The 21,589-nt window shown below is 56.6% G+C and overlaps 2 protein-coding genes and 1 long non-coding RNA gene across 3 annotated transcripts; 1 reads left to right on the forward strand and 2 right to left on the reverse strand.

Annotated features, from left to right (window-relative positions):
- Window positions 1–254: 254 nt before the first annotated feature.
- Window positions 255–3,846, reverse strand: ADRA2B (adrenoceptor alpha 2B). Its single transcript, XM_024576727.4, has one exon. The coding sequence runs from the start codon at window positions 3,428–3,430 to the stop codon at window positions 2,075–2,077; it is 1,356 nt and encodes a 451-aa protein (XP_024432495.2). The 5' UTR covers window positions 3,431–3,846; the 3' UTR covers window positions 255–2,074.
- A 105-nt stretch (window positions 3,847–3,951) lies between these two features.
- Window positions 3,952–5,916, forward strand: LOC123478312 (uncharacterized). The gene is made up of 3 exons (XR_006653483.3): window positions 3,952–4,078; window positions 4,368–4,587; window positions 5,601–5,916. It is a non-coding gene; the product is annotated as an uncharacterized lncRNA (long non-coding RNA).
- Window positions 5,917–9,910: 3,994 nt separating this feature from the next.
- Window positions 9,911–19,132, reverse strand: ASTL (astacin like metalloendopeptidase). Its single transcript, XM_024576713.2, has 9 exons — window positions 19,087–19,132; window positions 18,317–18,442; window positions 16,482–16,543; window positions 15,171–15,261; window positions 14,352–14,469; window positions 13,459–13,640; window positions 10,957–11,038; window positions 10,710–10,864; window positions 9,911–10,317 (listed from the first exon to the last, which is right to left on the reverse strand). The coding sequence occupies exons 1-9, from the start codon at window positions 19,130–19,132 to the stop codon at window positions 9,911–9,913; spliced, it is 1,269 nt and encodes a 422-aa protein (XP_024432481.1).
- Window positions 19,133–21,589: the final 2,457 nt, after the last annotated feature.

Below are 21,589 nucleotides of genomic sequence, written 5' to 3' on the forward strand. Positions count from 1 at the left end.
CTCCTTCCTCAGGCTCCTCTGGCCACTCCACCCCCACTGGCTCACAATGAGGAATAGGGGATGCTGCTTGGATAAAGCAGACAGGCAGGCAGCTGGGTGGACACCAGCTAACCACACCTGGAGGAGGGGAGGGCAACTGGCCCTTGCCAAGTCTGCTATAAGTAGGCGAGGAGTAACTACAGCCAGCAGCTCTTGGGAAACTATGACACAGTGTGCTTATTACAAAATATCTTTTATTGATAAAATAGCTCAAACCTTTAAAAAAAAACACCTGCATTTCACAACAGGGGGGCCACAGACAACAACAGCAGGGGTGCCCTGGAGCACAGGAGAGACCATCAGAAGATGTCACAAGCCAGCCCCTCCCCTGCGCCCACCTGCCTACCCACCCAGACCTGCCCCAGGGCAAAGCCCCGGCCTCACAATGGGACTGAGGAATGAACTGAGGGACTCTCTTTGGTCCCCTCCATTCCTTCCACCCCAGAAAATGCCTTCAGCACCCCTCCCAATCTGCCCAGTCCATTAGGGAGCCACCAGTGTCCTGCCACTTGGCCCCACCCCCAGCTAAGATCCCACTGGCTTACTGTTGAAGTCAGGCACTCCCAGGTGGGACCACTGGGAAACATCCTTCATGTGCTCCAAATTGTTCTGGGTTCAAAGGTCTGGGGCGGGGGTTGAGAACTAGGAGGAAGAGGCCCCTGGAGCCCCATCAGTGGGATAGAGCCACACAGCGGGGTTGGCGGTGGCCAGCCAACACTCACCCAGGCGGGATCAGTTGTGCATCACAGGGACCCACTGGGGGCTTAGAGCTCTGCCTGGCGATCTGGTGTGAGGCTCCCCTGGGGGGTCCAGAAGGCCATGGCTCACCTGCCAGAGCCCAGAACCCTGCCTGAGGGCTCTGTCACCTGCCAGAGCTCCCACGTCAGACTGTTCCCAGGGTGTGGGTATTTTTAGCTATCTTGGGGAAACAATTTGCCTGTAAGATGACAAAAGGCTTATTCCCGATGAGGGGGCCCAAGCCACAAAAAACCCTCTTGGTGTTGCAGGTAAAATGTCAAGAAGTTGTCATGCAGCATAATAACTCAAACCTTTGCAGGCACAAGAACACATTTTCAAAGAAGTCCTTTAACTGAAATAGTCATTCTGTCTGCCGCTCCCCACTTCCAGTTTGGGGTAGGAATTCGCACAGCCCAGGCACAGAACAAAAGTCTATAGGAACACAGGTGGTGGTAAACACAGAGAAAGGGGATTTTTATATCACCAAATAATCACATTTTCTGGTTCTCTAGGTTCCCCCACAGAGCTCAAAGCTTTTTGCAATGCCTTTCATCTCCCTGCAGCAAGTAGGCAGCAAGCTATTGTTGCCCTGGATTTTGCAGGGGGTGAGTGCTAGTGATCAGGGATGTCCTGTTGAGGCGGAGGCCAGGTCTCCAGAGGGGCACCAGGTGCAATACAGATCACAGTTCTAGCTTTCAAAGAAGCTACAAATCCAAGAGCAGGGAGAAAGGGAAGAAGGGCCCAGGGACAGTGCCAGCCCATAAACCCCCACCCGGCGCCTGCTGGCGTCCACAGGCGCTCAGTGTGGATGCATGGCTGTCGTCGTCTCGGCCTCTTCCTCAGCAGCAGGCCCTCTTGGGGGGAGTGGAAGGCTGGCTTCCAGCTCTTTATTGGGGAAGATGAAAAAGAAACAAAACACCACAAGCAAGTGGCCTGCCAGGGACCACAAGGTCCTCAAGACAGCTTACTGGGTTCCAGGGCTCCTGAGGGAGGTTCTCTATCCCAGCCTGGCCTCAGCCACACTCAGGAAGGTCCAGGCCTCCTCCATTTCTCTGTGCTCTGGCAGGGTGGGAGAAGATGTACCCCCACTGCTGAGCCAGCAAGGGAAGGCTTATTATAGCCCCCTGTGAACAGCACCCTGCCCGTGCCCCTCCCAGGGTGCTCCCAAGAGGAGGCCTGCCGGTACCTGGGCAGCGACCAGACAGCCCCAGGGAGATGGCTACATAAAACAAGGTAGGAAGCAGGGGCGCCCTGCTGCCACCTGGCACCAACCCCACAAGGGCAGCAGGCAGGCGGCTCACCAGGCCGTCTGGGTCCACTGGCGGCAAAGGATCCTTCGGAAGGCACGGCGGAAGTCCTGGTTGAAGACAGTGTAGATAACAGGATTCAGGGAGCTGTTGCAGTAGCCGATCCAGAAGAAGAACTGGAAGAGGCCATGGGGCACCTTGCAGTGCTGTGGGCAGATGGCACCCAGGCTGTAGCTGAAGAAGAAGGGGAACCAGCAGAGCACAAAGACGCCAATGACCACGGCCAGCACAAAGGTGAACCTCTTCTCCCGGGTCAGCTGAGCCCGCCGACGCCACCACTGCCCACCCGCAGCTCCCATACCCCTGCCCAGGAGCACCTGGCCACGCAGGGTGGCCAGCACCTGGGAGCCCTGTGGCTGCTGTAGGGATGGGTTGCAAGCTGAGGCAGGGGATGCTGGCAAGGCCTGAGGCTCACACTCATCGTCATCCTCCTCCTCCTCCTCCTCCTCCTCCTCTCCAACTTCATCTTCTAGAGATGGTCCACAGACACCTTCCTTCAGATCCTGGCATGCACGGGGAAGGGAAGTCCAGCTGGGTGGCAAGGCGGGGCTCCCAGGATCTTCAGGGGTCCTCCCCTGCTCCTTCTCCCCAGTGGACTTAGAGTGTCCATTGGCCTCTCCGGAAGCAGCCAAATGAGGGGCCAGGGTTGGCTGTTTGACTGAGGCTCCTCCAGCGACCAGGTGGGGCTGCTTAGATCTACCCTCCCCAGGGCTCCCCTTGGCCCTGGGGCCTCTGCGGTGGCTGCGTTTAGCTATCAGGTAGATGCGTAGGTAGACGAGGATCATGATGAGGCAGGGTGCGAAGAAGGACCCGATGCTCGAGGCCAGGATGTACCAGGCCTCTTGGTTGAGCTTGCACTGCGGGCGCCCACGGGGCTGGGGACCCGGGTCGCCCTTGTAGACGAGAGGCGGCAGCGAGATGACAGCCGCGATGAGCCACACGGTGAGGATGATGCACTTGATGCGGCGCGGGGTACGTTTGGAGTTGTACTCCAGAGCGCGGCTAACAGCCCAGTAGCGGTCCAGGCTGATGGCGCACAGGTGCACGATGGATGAAGTACAGAAGAGCACGTCGAGCGCCAGGTACACCTCGCACCACGTTCGCCGGAAGTACCAGTAGCCCAGCAGCTCGTTGGCCAGAGAGAAAGGGATGATGAGCGCGGCCACCAGGATGTCGGCTGCGGCCAACGACACCAGGAACAGGTTCTGCGGAGCGCGCAGCGAGCGGCTCGTCAACACCGCCAGGATGACCAGCGCGTTGCCAAAGATGGTGAAGAGAATTAGGAAGGTGATAACCGCCGCGATGGCCGCGGTGGCCTGCACCGAGTAGGGCTCCTGGTGGTCCATGGCAGGGTCGAGCAGGCCAGAGGGGGCGTTGCTTGCCCAGCGCGAGTACAGCGGGCGACAGTGCTGGTCCACCCAGCTAGGCTAGATGAGGGGCTCGCCCTCCTGGCGGCGCTGAGGGTGCTGAAGCCCCATGGCTGGGACGAGTGGGGCTCAGGAGGTTGGGGGAAGACTGTGGCCAGGCACCACTCTCCTACATTCTCTTCCACCGGAGCCTGGTGTCCCTGCCGTCCGCCCTGAGAAGTTTTTCAAGTTGTCCCGCTGTCTGCCCCGCCCCGTCAGGGAGGGGGGAAAGTGGCTCCCTCCCACCCCCAGGCTGCCAGACGTGCTCCGGGGCGCGGGGTCCCACAGGCTGCAGGGGCACTCGCTCCCGTTCTCGGAGGAGGCGCGGAGGCCGCGGCGCTGGCTCACTAGGGCTCGGAGCCGCGCCTGCAGACAGCCCACGGCAGCAGGGGAGTGGGGAGCCGAGCAGCGCCCGCAGGAGGGAGGAGACTGGAGGCGGGTGCAGGAGGCGGGGCAGGCGTGGGGCGGGGCGGCTTCTGGGTGGAGGGGCTCTTGGAAGAGGACTGGGGGCCGCAGCCTTTCCACGTCTCCGCCCTACCCTGGGATCTTCCCAACACTGGGAAGGGTGCTTGCGCAGTGGAAGGGTCGGTATGTGCAGGGAGCAAGGACGCTGGGCTGGCGCGGCCGCGGGCACGGAAAGGGACCTCTCTCCAGCGGAATACGGGGCTGGGACGGAGCCCGGGAAGTTAGGACGGGGAGCACGAGCTGGTCTCTGCTCCCGTCGCCCAGGAGCCCCAAGGAGAGAGTGGGTGGGTGTTGGGCGCGGTGGCACAATAAACTGCAGCCACGCTGGTGCCCAAGAAAGAAGCCGAGCGGAGGGGGTGAGCGAAGCAGGGAGACTGCCGCGAACCCCGACTCCTACTGCGTTCCCGCCCAGTCTAGGTTCCCGTTGGGCTGGTGGACTAGGGGGACATTGTGTGGTCAGGTGGCGAGCGCCCCCTGCTGCCGTCCGCGGCCCGCCAGGACCCGCGTCCCCGCAGTGGCCAGGGCCCGGAAACGCTCCAAGCCAGAGGGGCAGGCGAGTGCTCGGAGATTTATGGCTTCAGTTGCCCTGTTTCTCCTGCAGCTGCCTTGGTTTCCTCCGTTGAGGAGAAAAGGTAAGAGGAAAACTGGCTTGACTCAAATCTCAGCACCAACCGAGATGCAGGCAAAGGTTTGTTTGAGGGAGGGGGCTGTGGGCAAACCACCTCTTGACCTATAGCAAGAGGATGTCCCTGGACAGACGCAGAGCTAGGAGACTTAGTGGGGGTGTCAGCTGTGAAAGGAGGAGCTTCCCTTGCTCCCTGTCCAGTCCTGCTGACTGCCCACACGTACACTGCGTGCCCCTCTCAGGTGGCGGTGGGAAGAGGAGTTGAGGTAAGAAGAAATTTCCAACTAAACACACACCCCACACACCCCCTTCCTGGCCTGGAAGAGCTGTGGGGCCACAGCTGCCTCTCAGGAACCCTGTTCCTACCCACCCCCCGGTTGACCACAGCCACCGGGGCCAGCCTGGGCAGCTTCAGGGGTACTTTTTTCACTGCTTCCGAGCACCACATGCCATCGCCCCAGCCTAGAGCCTGGCCTTGCATTTCTAGCGCACAGTGCTGCATGACATCCTTTGTATAAATAGGCACCTATCCACCCCGGGAAGCAGGACTGGCCTTGGGTCACTGGACCTTCCTTCCTGTCAGCTCCACCCTCATGACAGCAGGGAGTGCAGCCTCTCAGGCACACAGACAATGGCTCATCCCTCCCCAGGCCCACATGGGTGGCACCCCAGATCCTCCAGTCACGTGGCGTGGGTGGGGCAGTGTGTTCCTCCTTGACCCTGGACTGCCAGCCTAGCTAGACTCTCTGTTAGGTGTAAGTGCCCACAGCCAAATGGGTCCAGTGTTGGCTGGGCTGGGTTCCAAGCGGGCAGCCCCCCTCTCTTGCCCTATCCAGAGGCATGTTTTATGGATGCCTCCTCCCCACTCACTGGGCTGGGCAGGGTCTGCACCCACAGTTGCCAGGGATGGAGAGGTCTCAGTAACCCCTTCCATGAGGAAGGACAGAGGGTGAACATTGGAGCCTGGGGAGCAACCACTTAAGCAAGTCCCTGCCTGTCTCTGTGGCTCCCTGTTCCCAGCTGTGCAGTCTGAGAGCCCTGGTGGCCTAAACTGGCTTGGAAAGGACCACTTTTACCCTCTCCAACTACACTGAGGTGGAGGCAGCAGCAGGGAGGAGGTCCAGACAACACAACCAGCATCAGCCTTTGTCTCTGGCCCATTTTCCTGAAAAGGCCAGGCCTCAAGGCTACTGAGGGAACTGAGGTCAGAACTCCTTTTTCCTTGCCCCCTCCCCTGCCCCATTCAAGTCCCCACTGAGGGGTTCTCACCTGAAGGGGCAGCTCCAGGTCTGCCCAGCACCAGGCCCTTCTGGGTACCAGCTCAGGTGGAGACAGCCAGAGGTGGTCTACAAGTACCCGTGAGGCTCAGCCACCACCCCGGGCTCTGTGTCACCTGCTGCCACCTTTCAGCCCCGCCCTCCAGACATGTCTCTGGCTTTGGGAGCAGTGGGGGCCATTATATAACTGGATTCCTGCCCCTCTCTGCAGCTCTCCATCTCCTCCGCACATCTTCCGGCTGCCTGTTCCACCCAGCCCCGCAGGAATCAGAGCCTCGGGCCACAGCAGGGCTTCCTTCAAGTAATCTGACTTTTCATTGTCATCCTATCCCACCAGGCACAGTTCAGATCCAGACCTACAAGCAGCCAGCAACAGGAACTGTCTAGAGCAGGCACTGGTCTGCCTTCCTGGCCCCACCAGGCTACATGTTGGTCCCTGGACAAGCCCTAAGCTCCCCCATCTCCAGTTCTTTCCAGGGGCTGTTCGCTCTGCCAGAAACACCCTCCTCACTCTTTCTGTGCTTGGTGGGCCCTGCTCTGTCTTCAAGATACACTTATCTGTCGCCATCCTTACAGGCAGAAGGAGGTACCCTGTTCTCCAAGTTCCTTGATTCCATGCACACAGCACCACTCTGTTCTGAGATGGTGGGCAGTGGGTTTCCTGCATCACTCCCTCCATCAGAGCAGACATCCTGTTGAATAGTGACAGGTAGGTACCAGGCAGGTAGAGTGCCCAAATGAAGGTGCCCTCAAGGGATGTCCTTGGAAAGGGGGGGTCACAGGGGCAAGGTGAGCTGGTACCATCTTTCCCAAAGAAGGAAGACAGTTGTTCCATTCCTGGCTGTGAGAATGCAGCAAGAGTTGTGCCATCTTAGCTGGAAGCCCTAGACCCACTTCTGCAGGCCTACGAGGTGAGACTGGTCTCAGGCCCTCCCAGGCCAGGGCTCCAGCAGCACAGTGCCCACCAGGATGATCCTCAGACCACCCTGTATGATCCCACCTCACCCCTTCCCAGACCTTTCAACAGTGCTCTCTAATGTCACTCGGTCATCCTCCCTCCCTCACTCCATCACACTCACCTAACAACACCCCAACCCTGGTCGGAAGTAAATCATTCACTTTCTGCCTTTGACCAAGTGGCTGCCTTTTCCGGAGCAGAACACTCACTGCATTGACTGGCCTTGCTTTCAGTTCATGACCACAAATCTGCAGACTTCCCTAGTCCTCGGTTCCCTCTGTTCAGAATCAGCTTTGCTTTCATTGTCCTTTCCCCACCTCTCACCCACCCCACCCCTTCCCCTTGGCCTCTGGCCCTGAGCTGTGACTTTGCCCCACACTTAGGAGAAAGTGGAAGCCATCAGGTGGGATCTCCAGGCTGTCAGCCCACATGCTCCCTGGTCCACTCATTCCAGTTCTAACAGCCTCAGACAATACACACAGCCCCGGAGCCCTGCCTCTGCCCTCCGTCCCCAGTGCTGTAAGGGGTGCCCTCAGCCCCTGCATCCAGTCGCTGGTGTGAATTCCTCAACCTTGAAAATACACTCCAAAAGCACCCACTTCTGCCCATTTCCACTGCCCCAACTGCTCTTGCTTGCACAACGCTTCCGGCTGTTCTCCCTGTTCCCATCCATTTTCCACAGAGCAACCAGAATGGCTTTTAAAATATTTAATCAGATCTTATCACTCCCCTCCCTAGAGCCCTTCAGCAGCTGCTCCCTGCTGGTCTCGGAGAATAAAACCTTCCCTCTGTGATGGGCCTGGCTCTGCCTGCTCCCCACTCTACATCCCCCAGTCCGCACTGGCCTGACACACCCTCTTCCTGCCTCAGAGCCTTTGCACTGGCTGTTGCTTCTCCCAGTTTTCACAGGGGAGCCTCATCCTGTCACTCAGGTCTCAGCTGAAATGCCAGCACCAGAAAGGAATGCTCCCCTCCCCCATCGCAGAGGCTTTTTTTTCTTTTTTTTACCTGCCTGTGTACCTGCCATCCCTCTCCCCACCCAAATAAACTCCTTAAGAACAGAAACCCTGTCTTGCTTGCCATGCTGTCCCCGGTGCCTACGACAGAACCTGCCTGGCTCCACTTCATGACAGACGTCTGGTGACTGAATGAACTGATCAGTGAGTCCTCATAGCTACGTGGCTGGGGATTGGGGAACCGGCCACAGACGCTGGGCTGGGGTGGCTAGCCACGTGGGCTCTGGTTAACACCCTCTCAGGGGCTGAACCAGGGCTGGATAACCAGGGGCAGGGTGGGGCTTGTGGAACAGGCCTAGGCCCAGAGCTGGCCTGGGGAATGGGCTCTTTAGTGATAGGGGGCTTCATGGGGAAGGACATGACACAGACAGCCTTGTCCCTAACTCGCCCCCAAAGAACAGGAGGGGTGCTCTTCCCCTTGTACACCAGGTTCAGCCAGCCCTACCTCAGTCACTGGAGAGTGCAGATTCCAAGACCGGAGCCATATTCTAATGGAAGCACATGATGGGAAGCCTCTGAGAGCTGGGGGGGCCTCACTGGGCACAAAGCACGTCACCTCCTCCAACGGATGCGGCCATCGGGAAACCCCAGGCCACTCAGAGACCCACGGGTTGTGAGGCAGTCACACCTATTTCCTTACAAATGAGGGTACTAAAGGTGATGTGTCTATCTTAGGGTCAGTCCAAAGACTTTGCTTAGCAATCTCCCAGGGGAGCTGTCACCTACTAGGAGCATGGCCAGAACCCCAACTCACTCTAAATTCAGACCCCTCCTCCATGCCTGAGAGCAAGAATAGGACAGCATTTCCCCCACATGATCCTCCACTGAAGCTAATGCTTGAGATCAGGCTCCTGTTTGGTCTCACAAAATCCTTGGACCTAAGAGAGCCTGAGGGCAGAGGCTCAGCATCCCGAGAGTGTGCCCACGTGTCCCCTGAGGTGTGCAAAGGCAGAGAGGCTCAGCCGGCACTCGCCCTCTGGAAAATGGGTATGAACCCCTGAGGACCTGCCCAGGGCCGGGAGGAGCGGGCAGAGGCAATTACGTGCACGTGTGCGTTAGTCACCACAGCACCCAAATCCTGGAGCAAGCACCCAACTTTATTTCTGCCTCCCCCAGCATCTGCGGTACCTGGCGCCAGTGGGACAGGGCATGGGCTCCTGTTCTCTCCCACCCCAGGCCACAGAATAGCGCCACCAGGGGGCTCCTGGAGGGCTCGCAGGCACCCCCAGAGGTGTTCTTTGCTCCTGGAACATCCCTTACTGGGAAGGCCAGGAGCTGAGGAGGACGACTGGGGACTGGCTGAAGGAGGGCAAGCAGGGTGACCTGCCCAGCCCGTTGCCACCTTTTAGGGCCTCCTGTGGCCGTAGGGGAGAGGACACTCCTGGAAATAGCAATGCAGGGTGGTAAGGAGCTTTGAGGTCTGTGTTCCGGGTCCTCACGTCTTTGCTGACCTTCCCACTGTGCATGCGTAGAGGGCCCCAACCTCTTCCTTTTCTCCCTGTAGGTGACACCGCTATGACTCTGGAGCCTTCCTGGACTGCAGGGGAGGGAGGTGGGCTCTGAGAACCTCCCGGAGAGCAGAGCTAGAAGCTGCAGGTGCAGGGCAGACATCAGGGACAGGAGGCTGCTCCCAAGGTCCCAGCATGGGGCTCCCCTCAAGGCCTGGCTGAAGGAGAGGTGGGGGCAATACTGTTAGTTCATGCTGGGGGGCTGGGCTTCATCTACAGGAGGTCTTCCACAGCCTTGAAGGCTAGAATCTTTTTCCTCACCCCTCCAAACCCCTGTCCCTGGAGCCCTGGAGAATGTTACCTCCTAGTCCCAGCATCCTCCAGGGCTGAGGGAGACATGAGAGCAGGCAAAGCCACGTGTTCCCAACAGGCCTGCCTCCCCCTGACAGACCTAGATGGTCCCTTTGTCCCCAGGAGCTCTTGGGGAAACACGGTGGGGAAGGAAGGGGTAGAGGGAGAGGCCTGGGCCTCAGACAGGGAGGCCAGCCTGGGGCTAGAAGACAGGGGTGTCACCTAGAGGGGCCCAGGGTTGCCTGACCCAGCTGCTCTGGGCTGAGGATGCCCTCCCCACTTAGGCACAGAAGCCACAGACTTGACCTCTGGGTATATCCTTGAAGTGACCCAGAGCTCGGTTCCCCAAAGCAGCTGGGATAGGTGCAGGCTGGTCTTCTGCTTCTAGAGACAGCACTAGGGGTACAGTGGGCACTTGGGCCTGCTGGGATGACTCCAGGGCAACACCAGGAGCACCTGCCCCAGCCCTTGAGCCTGTGGAGGAAGCTGAGGCCTGAGGCCTCCGTGCAGAGGCCTCCACACCAAACTTCCCTGTGGCGGGGGCCTCCCACACCAGCGGGCTCTTGCCAGCCCTGGAGTCACTAGGGTTAGGGCTCCTGGACTCTGCCAACAATGCCTCCAGAAGCCGCTGCAGGTGTGGTCCAGAGGCAGGAGTGGGGCTCTCACCATCACCGTGTACCTGGAACCCTGGGGCAGAAAAGACAGGTCACGCCCCAGAATCACAGGAGGAAAGTGTGGCCCAGCTGCGGAGAGCCAGAGCTGTCTTCAGTTTTATCCACAGGGATGTAGCTCCTCTCACGGATGTGACAGCCCACCATGCCCCTGCTGAGTCCAATACCTTCTAGAAGTTTTAAAGTTTTCCATTTATGTGTAAGTCTTGTGTACATCTGGAATTTATTGCTGCATGATGTGAGTTAGAAATTCATTTTTTAAACCAGATAACTAGTTGTCTTAGCCCGTGGTTGTCCCACCCCACTCACCTCTGCAACCCCACCCCCCACCACGTCACCCTCATTGACACCACCTCAGTACAGGGACCTTCTCCGAGTTTCTCAAACCACCCTGCCCCTATCACTCACCTCTCCCACGGGGGCTGGGGCCACTAGGGCTGCAGTCATAAAGCCGGAGGACCCGTGTGATGTCCGAGGTGCTCAGATTCCATCGCTGGCCAATGTGGACACTGGGGGCCTGAAGCGGCGTGATGGTGGGCAGCCCTCGCCGGCTGAAGGCAAGCCTGGAACCCAGAAGGCAGGGGTCTGAGTCTGGATCACAGTGAGGGCCAGCCAGGCAGTGCAGAGGGAGGAAGAAAAGGAAAGGGGGCCTCACCTCCCATAGTGCATCACGGATGCGTAGTCATAGGGCACCAGCATGTTGCTGCTCTGAGATTTAATGAAGTTGATTTCAAAGCCTGAAAAAATTTTTATCACTTGGGGAAAGAGAATGGGTGGGAGTGGGGGGGGGGGTGCGGAATAAGGGACTTCCAGGAAGTAAGCTGAGGGGCTCAAAATTACAGCCAAACGTGCTTCTTTCTGCTCCTCTCCCCACAACTGGCCCCTGGTCCTGTCTCTCCTGTGTGCCTTCACTCTGACTACCCCCGACCTGGGAGGGGTCCAGGCCTGCACCAGGCCTCCTAAGCATTTTCCCCCTGTCTTCCTCATCATCATCTCGAGCTCACCTTGTATAAGACTAGTCTTCGTCTTCCTTGGAGCCACTCGCTCTCAGAGAGCCTTGGATGCCCCTACCCACCAAGTGAGTGCCTCCTCCTCACCCAGTTGTACAGACCTATTAGCTCAGCATCTCCCAGGGCAAACCCGCATTCCCCACAGCAAGCCCAGCTGTTCTAGCTTCCAGCCAGCAGCACCCAGCACCCACGTCCGGAGTCCAGCACTCCCCCGAAGGCCAGAGTGCCCACTTCTCCATGCCACCTGGGTGCTCCAGGCCTGGGAAGGGCAAGGTTCCCTCCCCTTTCCTCCTGTCCTTCACAGTGAGCCTCTGACAGAAGAGCTGCACCCTCCGTCTCTGCCCCCCAGTGCCCCGAAGCCCCGCTCCAGGCCCAGCCACTTGGTCACCATGAATCAATGGCATCCCTCCATCTGCCTAAAACACCTGCTCCTAGAGAGTGCTTATTTCCTCCTTAAAAACAAAACAAAACAAAACAACAACAAAAACCACCTTCAGCTATTAAACAATTTGAAATACGTAATATATTCATCTGGTTCAAAAATAAAAAAACTTTAGATATAGTGTCTCCCACTCCATCCCCCTTCTGAATGCCCACACCCCCAACCCCACTGTTAATTACTGCTAATAGTTTGCATGTCTTAGCAGGGTTTGTTCAGTACCTATTAACCAAATACAAATATTCTCATTTTTAAAGTTCTTAAGCAAGTATTCTCACTAGGGTAGCAGGTGTTTTCACCTGTCTTATTGTTAAGAAACAGTTCCTGAGTCTATTAGTGCTTTTTGTTTCCTAACTCATTAATTTCTGCTTTTACCTTCATTAATTCCCTCCTGCTTTCCTTTATTTTTTTCTCAACTTGCACTGAAATGCTCACTTTGCTCTCTTCTTATTGATAGAGTGGTTACGTCTGCGCAGTTTCCCTGAGCCCTGCGTTAGCTATAAACCATTGGTTCTAATGCATTTATGACTTTTTTTCCTTAGAATTCCTCTATTTCTTTAACCCCAGAGATGAGAGAAAGGTTTGCTCTTTTTGCTCTTTTTGTTTTTTTTTTAACTTTAATTTCCAAGGGGAAGAAGTTTTGGGTTTGTTATTAGTTTCTATTTTTTACTTTACATCATAATCAAAACGTTCATAGTAACTCTACCTTTTCAAATTGGAAGTTTTACTGCTGTATATGTAAGTCTTCACAAGTATTCCATGAACATGTGGAAGGGGCATAGTCTGTTTTCAGGGTACAGAGTCACCATCACCCTCCACTTCCCTGCACTAATTCTGATCCCCACTTTCCACGCCCTCAGGGCACCGTTCTCTGAGGTTCCAGGATGCTGGTCTGTCTCAGGCACTCGGAGGCCTGACCCACAGCGGCAGTGGGCCTGAGCACCCTTTGCCTGCTGGAAACCTCTGACTCCTCCCTCTGCATCCACACCCCAAACCAAACTCCTGACCATGCATCTCTTCTGTTCCCCTTCTCTGTGAAATAGTTGTCTGTTCCTCTCACCTCCTGAATCAGGTTATCCCCCCAAGAGGGCAGGGTCCCCCCATGACCAGGATCAAATCTGGTGTTCCCAGCACTACTCTCAGCACACAGGCATCACGTGTACCGGCTCACTCCCCAGACCAGCCTCCCCACGCTTCCTCAGTTCTCCATGCCCAGGAGTACCCCCCCACACAGGCACCAAGCCCCTGCAGCACTGCCCTCAGCCACCGGCGTCTGAAACCGGACACGTGCAGTCCACCACCTCCAGGCTCTGCTCGGCTCAGCCCCGCAGCCAGCACACAGCCCCGCCCCACCCACACAGCCACCTGCGGGAGGGACTGCTAGTTGGGATACAATGAGCAAGGCTCAGAGGATACCAGCAACCCATCCTCAGGTAACTGACAGTGTCCATGAGGAGAAATGATGCCCCAGCCTAGGCAAGACTAGGTGGGCAGGTAAAGGCTTAGAGCCCAGAGCAGCACAATCTGGACCACTTCCCAGGTCTCAGAAAGATGGGCACCCCATCTTCCCCATGGAAGACAGGCAGATGGTGGGAGAGATGGACAACCTCTTCCAAATAGCCAGACAACTCCTCAGACCCTGGGCCATACCTGCGGCCCTCTCTCTGGACTCCTAGACCCAGCCCGGTTTGTGCAGCACCTGGCTTACCTGGGAGGATCTCATTCCAGTTGACACGAATATAATGGTCCCGGTCAGCCCGTGAATGTTCATGCCAGAAGCCCAGCACATGCATGAGCTCATGCAGGACAATGCCCGGGCCCCTCTGGAGACAGGTGGGAGCCAAGGATACCACCTGCATCCCTCCACTGCGCCCCACGCTGGAGAAGCACCTGCAGGGCCATGAGAGTGAGCTGGGGCAGACCCAGCCCATCCCCTCCTCCCTAGTCCTGGGGTAAGTGAGACAAACATGGGGTTGCCACCTGGACTCTAGTTCCAGGCTTGCTGTTCCCAAGTCCCTTCACTGTCTGGCCTTCTGGGAAATGGATGTACTGAGCCCATTACCATCCTGGGTTACAAAAAGGAGGTAGGAACTCATAGTAACATGGGTAACAGAAGCAGCTAAGTGAGTGTTACCCACACGAGGGGATGTGAATCAACGCTACCACACACATAAGCTAAGGCCCCTGACAAGCCAGGAAACAGCATCACCCTCATTTCAGAGAGAAGGCAGAAGCTTCTCTGAAGTCAAGGGACTTGCCTGGAGTCAGGCAGTCCCTGCATTGTGGAACCCGCATCCAAGGCCAGCACTGTCCCACCAAACCTGCACTTGCCTCCCAGAGCGTGGAGTCTCCTAGGGATGAAGGCTTCATAAAGGAGGGCCAAGCACCTAACTTCCTCTCCCCACTTTCTGCCCTGAGTACTATAGGTCCAGCTCACATAAGGCAAGACACTCAAGAGTGAGCAGGGGTATTTGGACCTGGGCAGACGGGCCCAGAAATAGGTTTTAGACAATGGCTTAGTTCATTGCAGGCTGAACACAGGAGAAAGCTGAGAACTCACCTTGTGTGTGCATACAAACACACACACCCAGAAGCACTTACCCAGACATGGGGATGATGGAGATGAAGTCTCTCTGGCCATGGTAGGCAACAAACCTGATGCATGTGAAGCGTTCAAACTCGGCAAACGCCTGCAGGATGACCTTGCGGCTGGGCTCATCTGGGGAGGAGACACCTGGCTGAAACCCCGGCCTGAGGCCCAGAGCCCTCATGGCCCCTGGAAGTCTGTATGCAGGGCAGGGAACTGAGCTTCGGAAATCACTCAAATCACCCCCAACCTGAAGTGTCAAGAAAAGGCAGCGTGATCACGTAAGGGGAAGAAAGCTGGGCTCCAGACAGAGCCTGGCTGTGTGACCTGGGAGAGGTCGCTGTCCCCGACCACTTGGTCTCAGAATGGGTCAGATGGTCCCTTGATGTACCTTCCCATCAGGTCCTCCAGGATCTTAACCTCCCCCTCCCCCAGCTCAGGAGGCCCTGAGAATAAGAGAGCTTCTGTGTCTATGAGGCTTTTGTTTGTTTTGTTAGTTTGTTACTTTTTGGTTTATTTTCCACATATGAGTGAAATCATATGGTTTTTGGTCTGGCTTATTTCACTTAGCATGACACTCTCAAGATCCATCCACATTGCTCAAAAATGCAAGATACCTTTTTCATAGCTGGGTAGTATTCCATTGTATATATGTACCATGTCTTTATTTTTAAGGGAGGTGCTTCTGGGGAAAGGGCTCTTTGGGCGGTGCTGAGAGAGGGGCCAAGGGGATATAGAGGAAGAGGAGAAAACCCAGAGAGGGCACAGGCTGCCCTGGAAATAGGGGTGGGAGCCAGGAGGGGGACGGTGCTGGGCTCCTAGTGAATACTCACCATACTTGCTGGAGAGCAGGAAGGGTACCTCCACCACACCCCCATTTTGGGGCCACTTGTTGCTTGTAGCCGACGATAGGCGGAAGGGACTCTGAAGAGAGAGGGCAGGGTTCAGGGACCCCTGGGGACACAGCCCAGCCAAGCTTTATGCCACCGTGTGCCACACCTCAGACCACAAGAACCCTGAAGATGTAAGCGGCCTGACAGGAGTGTGACAGTGGGGAGGCCATTAAAAATGGGATAAAAGCTGGAAGTCGGCCATGTGAATGGTGGCACATAACCCAACTGTTTCTTCTGTATCACACAGAACTTGCAAATGATTCTATCAAGCCAATAAAACAAAACACTCTGGAGAGGCTGGCTAGGGGTCCCAGCACCCCAGGATGGCCTAGTTCAGAAGTGCTCAGGGCTCCACCAGCAGCCCCTCCCTGGAGCACACAGCAGCTCCTGAGCACCCTGAATGTGTGGTAGAAAGATGGGGCAGGACCCTCCCAGGCTGATGCTAAGGCAGTACTCTTGGCCTGGGCAGCTCTAATCTGTTCTTCCGCCATCCCAAACCCTTTGGAGTACAGGCTTCACGGCACCCGGCATTTCCTGCCCCACTGGCCAAAGGTTTTACTGGATTCTGCTCTTACACCCCACACTCATTAGGTAGTGGGGAACAGGGGCCTCAGGGGCCTTGCCCTGGCCTGCCTGCCTTGCCCTGCCTCTGGGATTCCTCCCCAGCCAGCCCAGCCCAGCCTCATGCTTTGCTATGCCATCTGCAGGCAGCCTCCAAACCACAGAACGGTCTTGCTCTCACCAGGTCACTGTCCTATTTGGAGCTTTCTGCCATCCCCCAGTCTCCTGAAAGACAGCATTGCTCTCCTGAACAGAGTGTTCCCTTCTCCACCGGCTATTCACCCCAATCCCCACCCATCCTGCTCCCATTCTGACTTTGCCTGCCAACCCCTGCCAGGATGGCGGCTGCCTTACTCCTTGTTCTGCCTTCCCCGGCCCACCGACACATTCCTACAGCCCTGCCAACCTGTGCTCCCCTCTCCTGTCATCCCAATACTTCCTGAGCTTCTCCCCTGGGCAGGATACCAAGCTGGGTCTTGAGGGCAAAGCCCCCTCCTTCAGGAAGCCTGCCCAGGAGGGTAGCATCTGGAATGCATTCAGGCTAGCTATTCCTAATAGAACATTCACTCTTACTTTGGCCAGATGGGGTGTCTACCGAGCTATGAGCAAGAAAGAGATCCCTCCCATGTCACACCCCAAGACACCTGAGGATAGGAGGAAGCTCAAGTTTATTTATACCTACTCACTCACCGGCCGGAGGATGTCCCCCTCAAGGAGAAAGCTGTTCTCTGGTGTTTCCTCAGGAATGAGCCCTGGGAAGGACGGGAGGGTTGTATGCGCCCAGGCCCCGCAGAGCACATTCTCTAGGAAAGCCTTGCAGAGGCCTTGACTGCCAGATCAAGCAACCCTCGAGTCTATCCTTCCTCCGACTCTGGAGCCAGAGTCCCCCTGGGCACTGAGGCTGCGTGGCCTCAGACAAGTCGCGCAGCCCCTCTGAGCCTCAGTCTACAAAATTGTGATGCATCTCAGCCTGATCACACCCTTCTCTCACTCAAAGCCGTGCACGTCTCCCACGATCCCCACAGTCCCTGCCAACTTCTGCCTCTGTGTCGGAGGCCGTCTGCTGCCGGGAGGCAGCCTTTCTTCCAGCTGTGTGCACCGTCCCCAGCCCAAGCCACATTCCTCAGAGCACGTCCTAGGCTCTGCTGCCTCACCTCGTGCCCCATCTAGTTCATGTCCTTCTGGGGCTGGTGTTCAGGACCCTTGTGGTGGCAAGTGACAGCAATTTCAGTCCAAACCACACATGAGGAGGGGGAGCACTGGGCTCTCTCCCTCTCCTCGCCTCCCTCGCCTTCTCAGCTTGTCTCCCCTCCCCTTTTCCGACTCCATTTTCTGCCACAGCTGTAGCCCTTCCCCACAAACTCTTTCCAAACATCTGAGCCCCACAAGGAATCCTGGCAAAAGGCCTGACACCCTGGAGGTGCCTGAGGTTGGGGTCCCTAGAGGCAGAGCCGGAGCTGGGAGCCACCTGGAAAGAATTTCTCAAGGGACAAAGGAATGCTGTAGAGCTCGGGAGAAGAACTGTGTTCAGCTGGAGGGCAGCCTCAGCCCGATCCTAGGGGAGACCTGGGCTCCAATGGCACCGTGGTCTTGTCCCACCTTGAGGCAGGGGCCAGACCCATGGACCCGGGAGTTACTGTGGACCCCCATGGCAGGAAAGGGAGCAGCTGCCCAACATCCCTGGCTGAAGGCCTTCAGCTGCATGGCCTCAGCAGCCAGCATTTCCAGCAGCTGGGACCATGTGCTTCCCAGCTGCTACAGGAAGCTCATGGATCCGTAATTGTCTGGGCTGCCAGCAACAGTACCTAAAAGCTTTCTCCATCACATCTAAAAACTGATGCCAGGAAAGCCTCAGTTTGAGTCCGGCTACCTGCAGGCAGGTCAAAGTCACCAAAAGGTGGCATCCTGCCCTGCTCCAGCTCCAGCTCCGCCCTGCTGGGGCTCCAGGCTGGCTCACAGAGGAAGAAGTGGGCAGACCGCATGGTGACTACCACCCCCGGAGTCCCATCCCCCAGGGCAAGGCCACTCCATCCCCCCAAGGAAAGCTTCTAACATCCAAACCCCAGTCTGTGCTTCTATCAGCTTGGACCCAGAACACCAACCTGTTCTCATTCTCCACCGGAGACCCCAGTCAGGGACGCCGTGGGCCTCACTGTCTCCGCATCCCCCCGCTCATTCCCGCACACCTGCAGGCCATGCGGCACCGGGTAGCCCACGTTTCAAACACCCACTAATGCCTGAGCTGGACACCAGACACAGAGAGCCCTGTACTTTTTTAAGGCCATTTATCAAGCCATTTATAAAAACCTGTGCTTCCCCCTTCCTATAAAAATAACAAGCAGTAGAGAAGATAGAAAAACAGACTTACAAGAAGTTGAAGGTAGAGCCATTTCTCTAGAGCCCGCGAGTAAGCTTCACGCTTCCTCCCGGCTTTTCTGCCCATCAGAGCGGTTAGCACAGTTCTCACCACACCACGTGGGCACTGTCGTGCCCTGCCACCCCACAACGAGACACAGTGCCCTCACCTTGGTTAATCGCAGGAATGTCCTTGTCCCAAGATGTCTGGGCCTCCTCAGGGATCAGGTCTTCCAAGATGCTGCTCCCACAGACTTCTGGGCAGCTGGAGGCTGCGGGCACTCCTAGGATCAAACCTGGCCCAGACACACAGGGCCCACGGTGCCCGCATTGTGGGAGAGGATGTCGGAACATGGGGTGGAGGTGGGTGACCCTCCTCTAAGGGAGGCCTCCAGCAAGGAGTCCTGGGAGCCTGCCTGGCCTCCCCTCTCAGCCCCTGCTGGTGCCAAGCCCTAGCCTAGACAACTCTGAGGAAGAAGCTCCCTCAGAGGGACTGACACTGGGCTCCAAAAGGCAGCCCTGTGCTCTGAGTGGGTGGGTGTGTCTGAGGCAGAGGAGGCAGCAGGAAGGAGGGGCAGGGACAAACCTCAGGCTGCAACACGATGGCACGGTGAGGGCTAGCCTCAGACCCTGCCCTACGGCTCCCTTCTCGGCCTAGGCCTCAACCTGGGCAAGCCTAGCCCAGCCAGCAGAGCTAGCAGAGCCAGCAGAACCAGGAGTCTGGAGTGCCACACCTTCCAGGCAGGCCCTCTGCTCCCAGGGTCTTCAGGAGGCCTCCCCTTGGGGCCCCCAGGAGCTGACTCTAGGAATATCCCTGGAGAGCCCATTCTTGAGCCAGTCAGACCAATTCAGAACCCTGCAGGCTCCAGCCACACCCTCTGGCCTCTCCCAGCCCCTCTGCAGGCTGGAGTCAAAACGGGAGGGTGAGTCAGCCACTTACCTGGCAAAGAGAGCAGACCCAGCACCCAAGGCCAGAGGCCCCCCATGCTTGTGCTGTCTTCGGTGGGCCCAGTAACCCTGAAGCAAGCAGGAGCTGCAATCCAGGCAGGAAGAGGCAACGTAATTACAGACTTAGAGCCATCACCCACCCTTAAATAGCAGCTACCCCAGCCGCCACCTGCAGCCCCTCCCCAATCAACTCCATCTGCAGACCCTCTCCAACCAACTCCTCCTGCAGCCCCTTCCATTCCTGTCTCTGCCCCCCACCTCCAGCCTCTGGGAGGCTCTAGGTGTCCAAGGATTCTCCAGTCCCTGTGGAAGGTGCAGGAACTTTACACAATGGGGTTAATAACAAATCCCTTTTTACATCCTGGTCAGATCCTTCCTGGCCTGGCTAAAGTGGATGACAGAGGGGAGAAGCTGGGTACAAGGCTCCCTGGAGAGAGGCATCCCACTGGGGCTGTGCCTCTGCTTAGGCCCCCTCCCACCACCAGGGGGCAGAGAGGAAGAAGGGTGCTGAGGCTCAGCGCAGGGAGGGACCTCATCCCAACACACGGAAATCCTTTTCCTGCCTCTGCCTGTGCTCAGATGTGGGGAAAGCAACCTGAGACCCAGAGGCTCCCCCAATCTATCTGTGAAGGAGGGAACGTTCGCTATATTTTTATAAGCTTTTATTTTCGCATACATACAGAAAAGGATACAATCACAAGTGCAGGAATCAGGGAAAGTTCACCAGCTGAACCCCTGGTGTAAGCAACGCCCCAGAGAAGCCTGCCATGCGGAAGGGGGAGTCCTTGGATACGTAGACCATTGCATGGGTGCTCCCCTGTTATCCCCACAACAGCCCTGCAGGAACAGCCTGTCCTCAGAGCGTGGTCATCCTGGGCCTGCCTGGATTAAAACCCCAGGGGCCGAGGATCTGGGGACTCCAGTGAAGGGGAGCCACAGAACCAAAGATGCTAGCTATTGTCCGCAAGCACCTCAGCACCCTGCTGTGTCTGGAACCCAGGGTTTCTCAAAAGATAGGAATTGGCCTTGGCCGGTGTGGCTCAGTGGATTGAGTGCTGGTGTGCAAACGGAAATGTTGCCGGTTCAATTCCCAGTCAGGGCACAGGCCTGGGTTGCACGTGTGAGGCAACCCCACATTGATGTTTCTGTCCCTCTCTCTCTTCCTCCATCCCTTCCACTATCTCTAAAAATAAATAAATAAAATCTTTTTTTAAAAAGATAGGGATTGTATCATAAAGAAGTGATGCAGATAGATGCCCTGGCTGCCGGGCAGTCTTAGCACATGGAGCTGGCCCTTCAGATGAGAGAGAGAGCTCGGCAAAATCATCCTACTAATTGATAATCACCCTGCTCGGGCAGAAAACCAGCTTCTCAGTTAAGAAATGCAGTGTGTCTTGAGAACATTATGTTGGGTGAAATTAGCCCGTCACAATAGGACACATGCTGGGTGATCCCACAGACTCGAAAGGTACAGAGCAGTCAGAGTCCTAGACAGATGTACAGTGGTGGCTGGCAGGGGCTGGGAGGGAATAGGAGCTGCTGTTTAATCGGGACAGAGTTTCACTTTTGCAAGATGGAAACGTTCTGGAAATCCACTGCACAGCAATGCAAATATGCTTAAAATCACTAAACTGTATGCTTAAAAATAGCAAAGATGATGAATTTTGTTGTATATTTGTTACCACAGTTAAAAATTTAAAAATAAATAGAAAGGGAGGAAGGGGAGCGAGAGAGACAGAGAGAGAGAAAGGAAGGAAGGGAAGCAGTGCAGTTTGTTTGGAAGACAAACCTACAAACCTGGGGAGAGGAAGGTGGAGTGGAGTGTTGCGTGGGGTGCATGGGGTGACAGAGATAGGACGGGGTGAGGCAGTGGTGAGAGGATGGGCTGGGCAGGGGCCTCAGCCACCAGTCCTGAGCGTGTGAGGTGGGGCCATGCGACGGGCAGGCCCAGTGACTCAGGAGCCCAGATGCCGCTGCCGCCCCAATGGGTGTGGTGTTGTGGGCAGGTCCAAATAAAAGCCCACTCAGGACCTGAGGAAGCCCTGACAGCCAGCCCAGCTCTGCTGTTCTCACCGGAGAGCAGAGGGAGCAAGGCACCAGGGGGCAGGCTGTTCACTCCTGAGTCTGCCCTGTGGAGTGGGTGTGCGTCTGGGCCAGACTCGGGCACAGGGTGAGCAAACCGTAGGCCCTGCCCTCGGAACATCCCGCTTGGTCGAGAGGTACAACCGCACACCTGAAAACCTTTGCCTCTCGGGCCATCAGGAGCTAACATCACCCAAGCACCTACTGTGTGCAGGTGCAGGAGCTTTATGGAATTCACGTGTGTAATCCTTGACACCACACTAGCAGGTGGGGCTAACAAATAAACCCCATTTTACAGACAAGGAAACTGAAATACAGGTGGAGCGAGACTGGCCCCTAACCATCAAACTGCACCCCCAACTTAATCTATAAATAAAAATGACCGAATAGCCGAAATCTTTTTTTTTGAAGGT

This window comes from Desmodus rotundus, chromosome 5, assembly GCF_022682495.2.
Source record: "Desmodus rotundus isolate HL8 chromosome 5, HLdesRot8A.1, whole genome shotgun sequence".
In the NCBI taxonomy this organism is placed as follows: domain Eukaryota; kingdom Metazoa; phylum Chordata; class Mammalia; order Chiroptera; family Phyllostomidae; genus Desmodus; species Desmodus rotundus.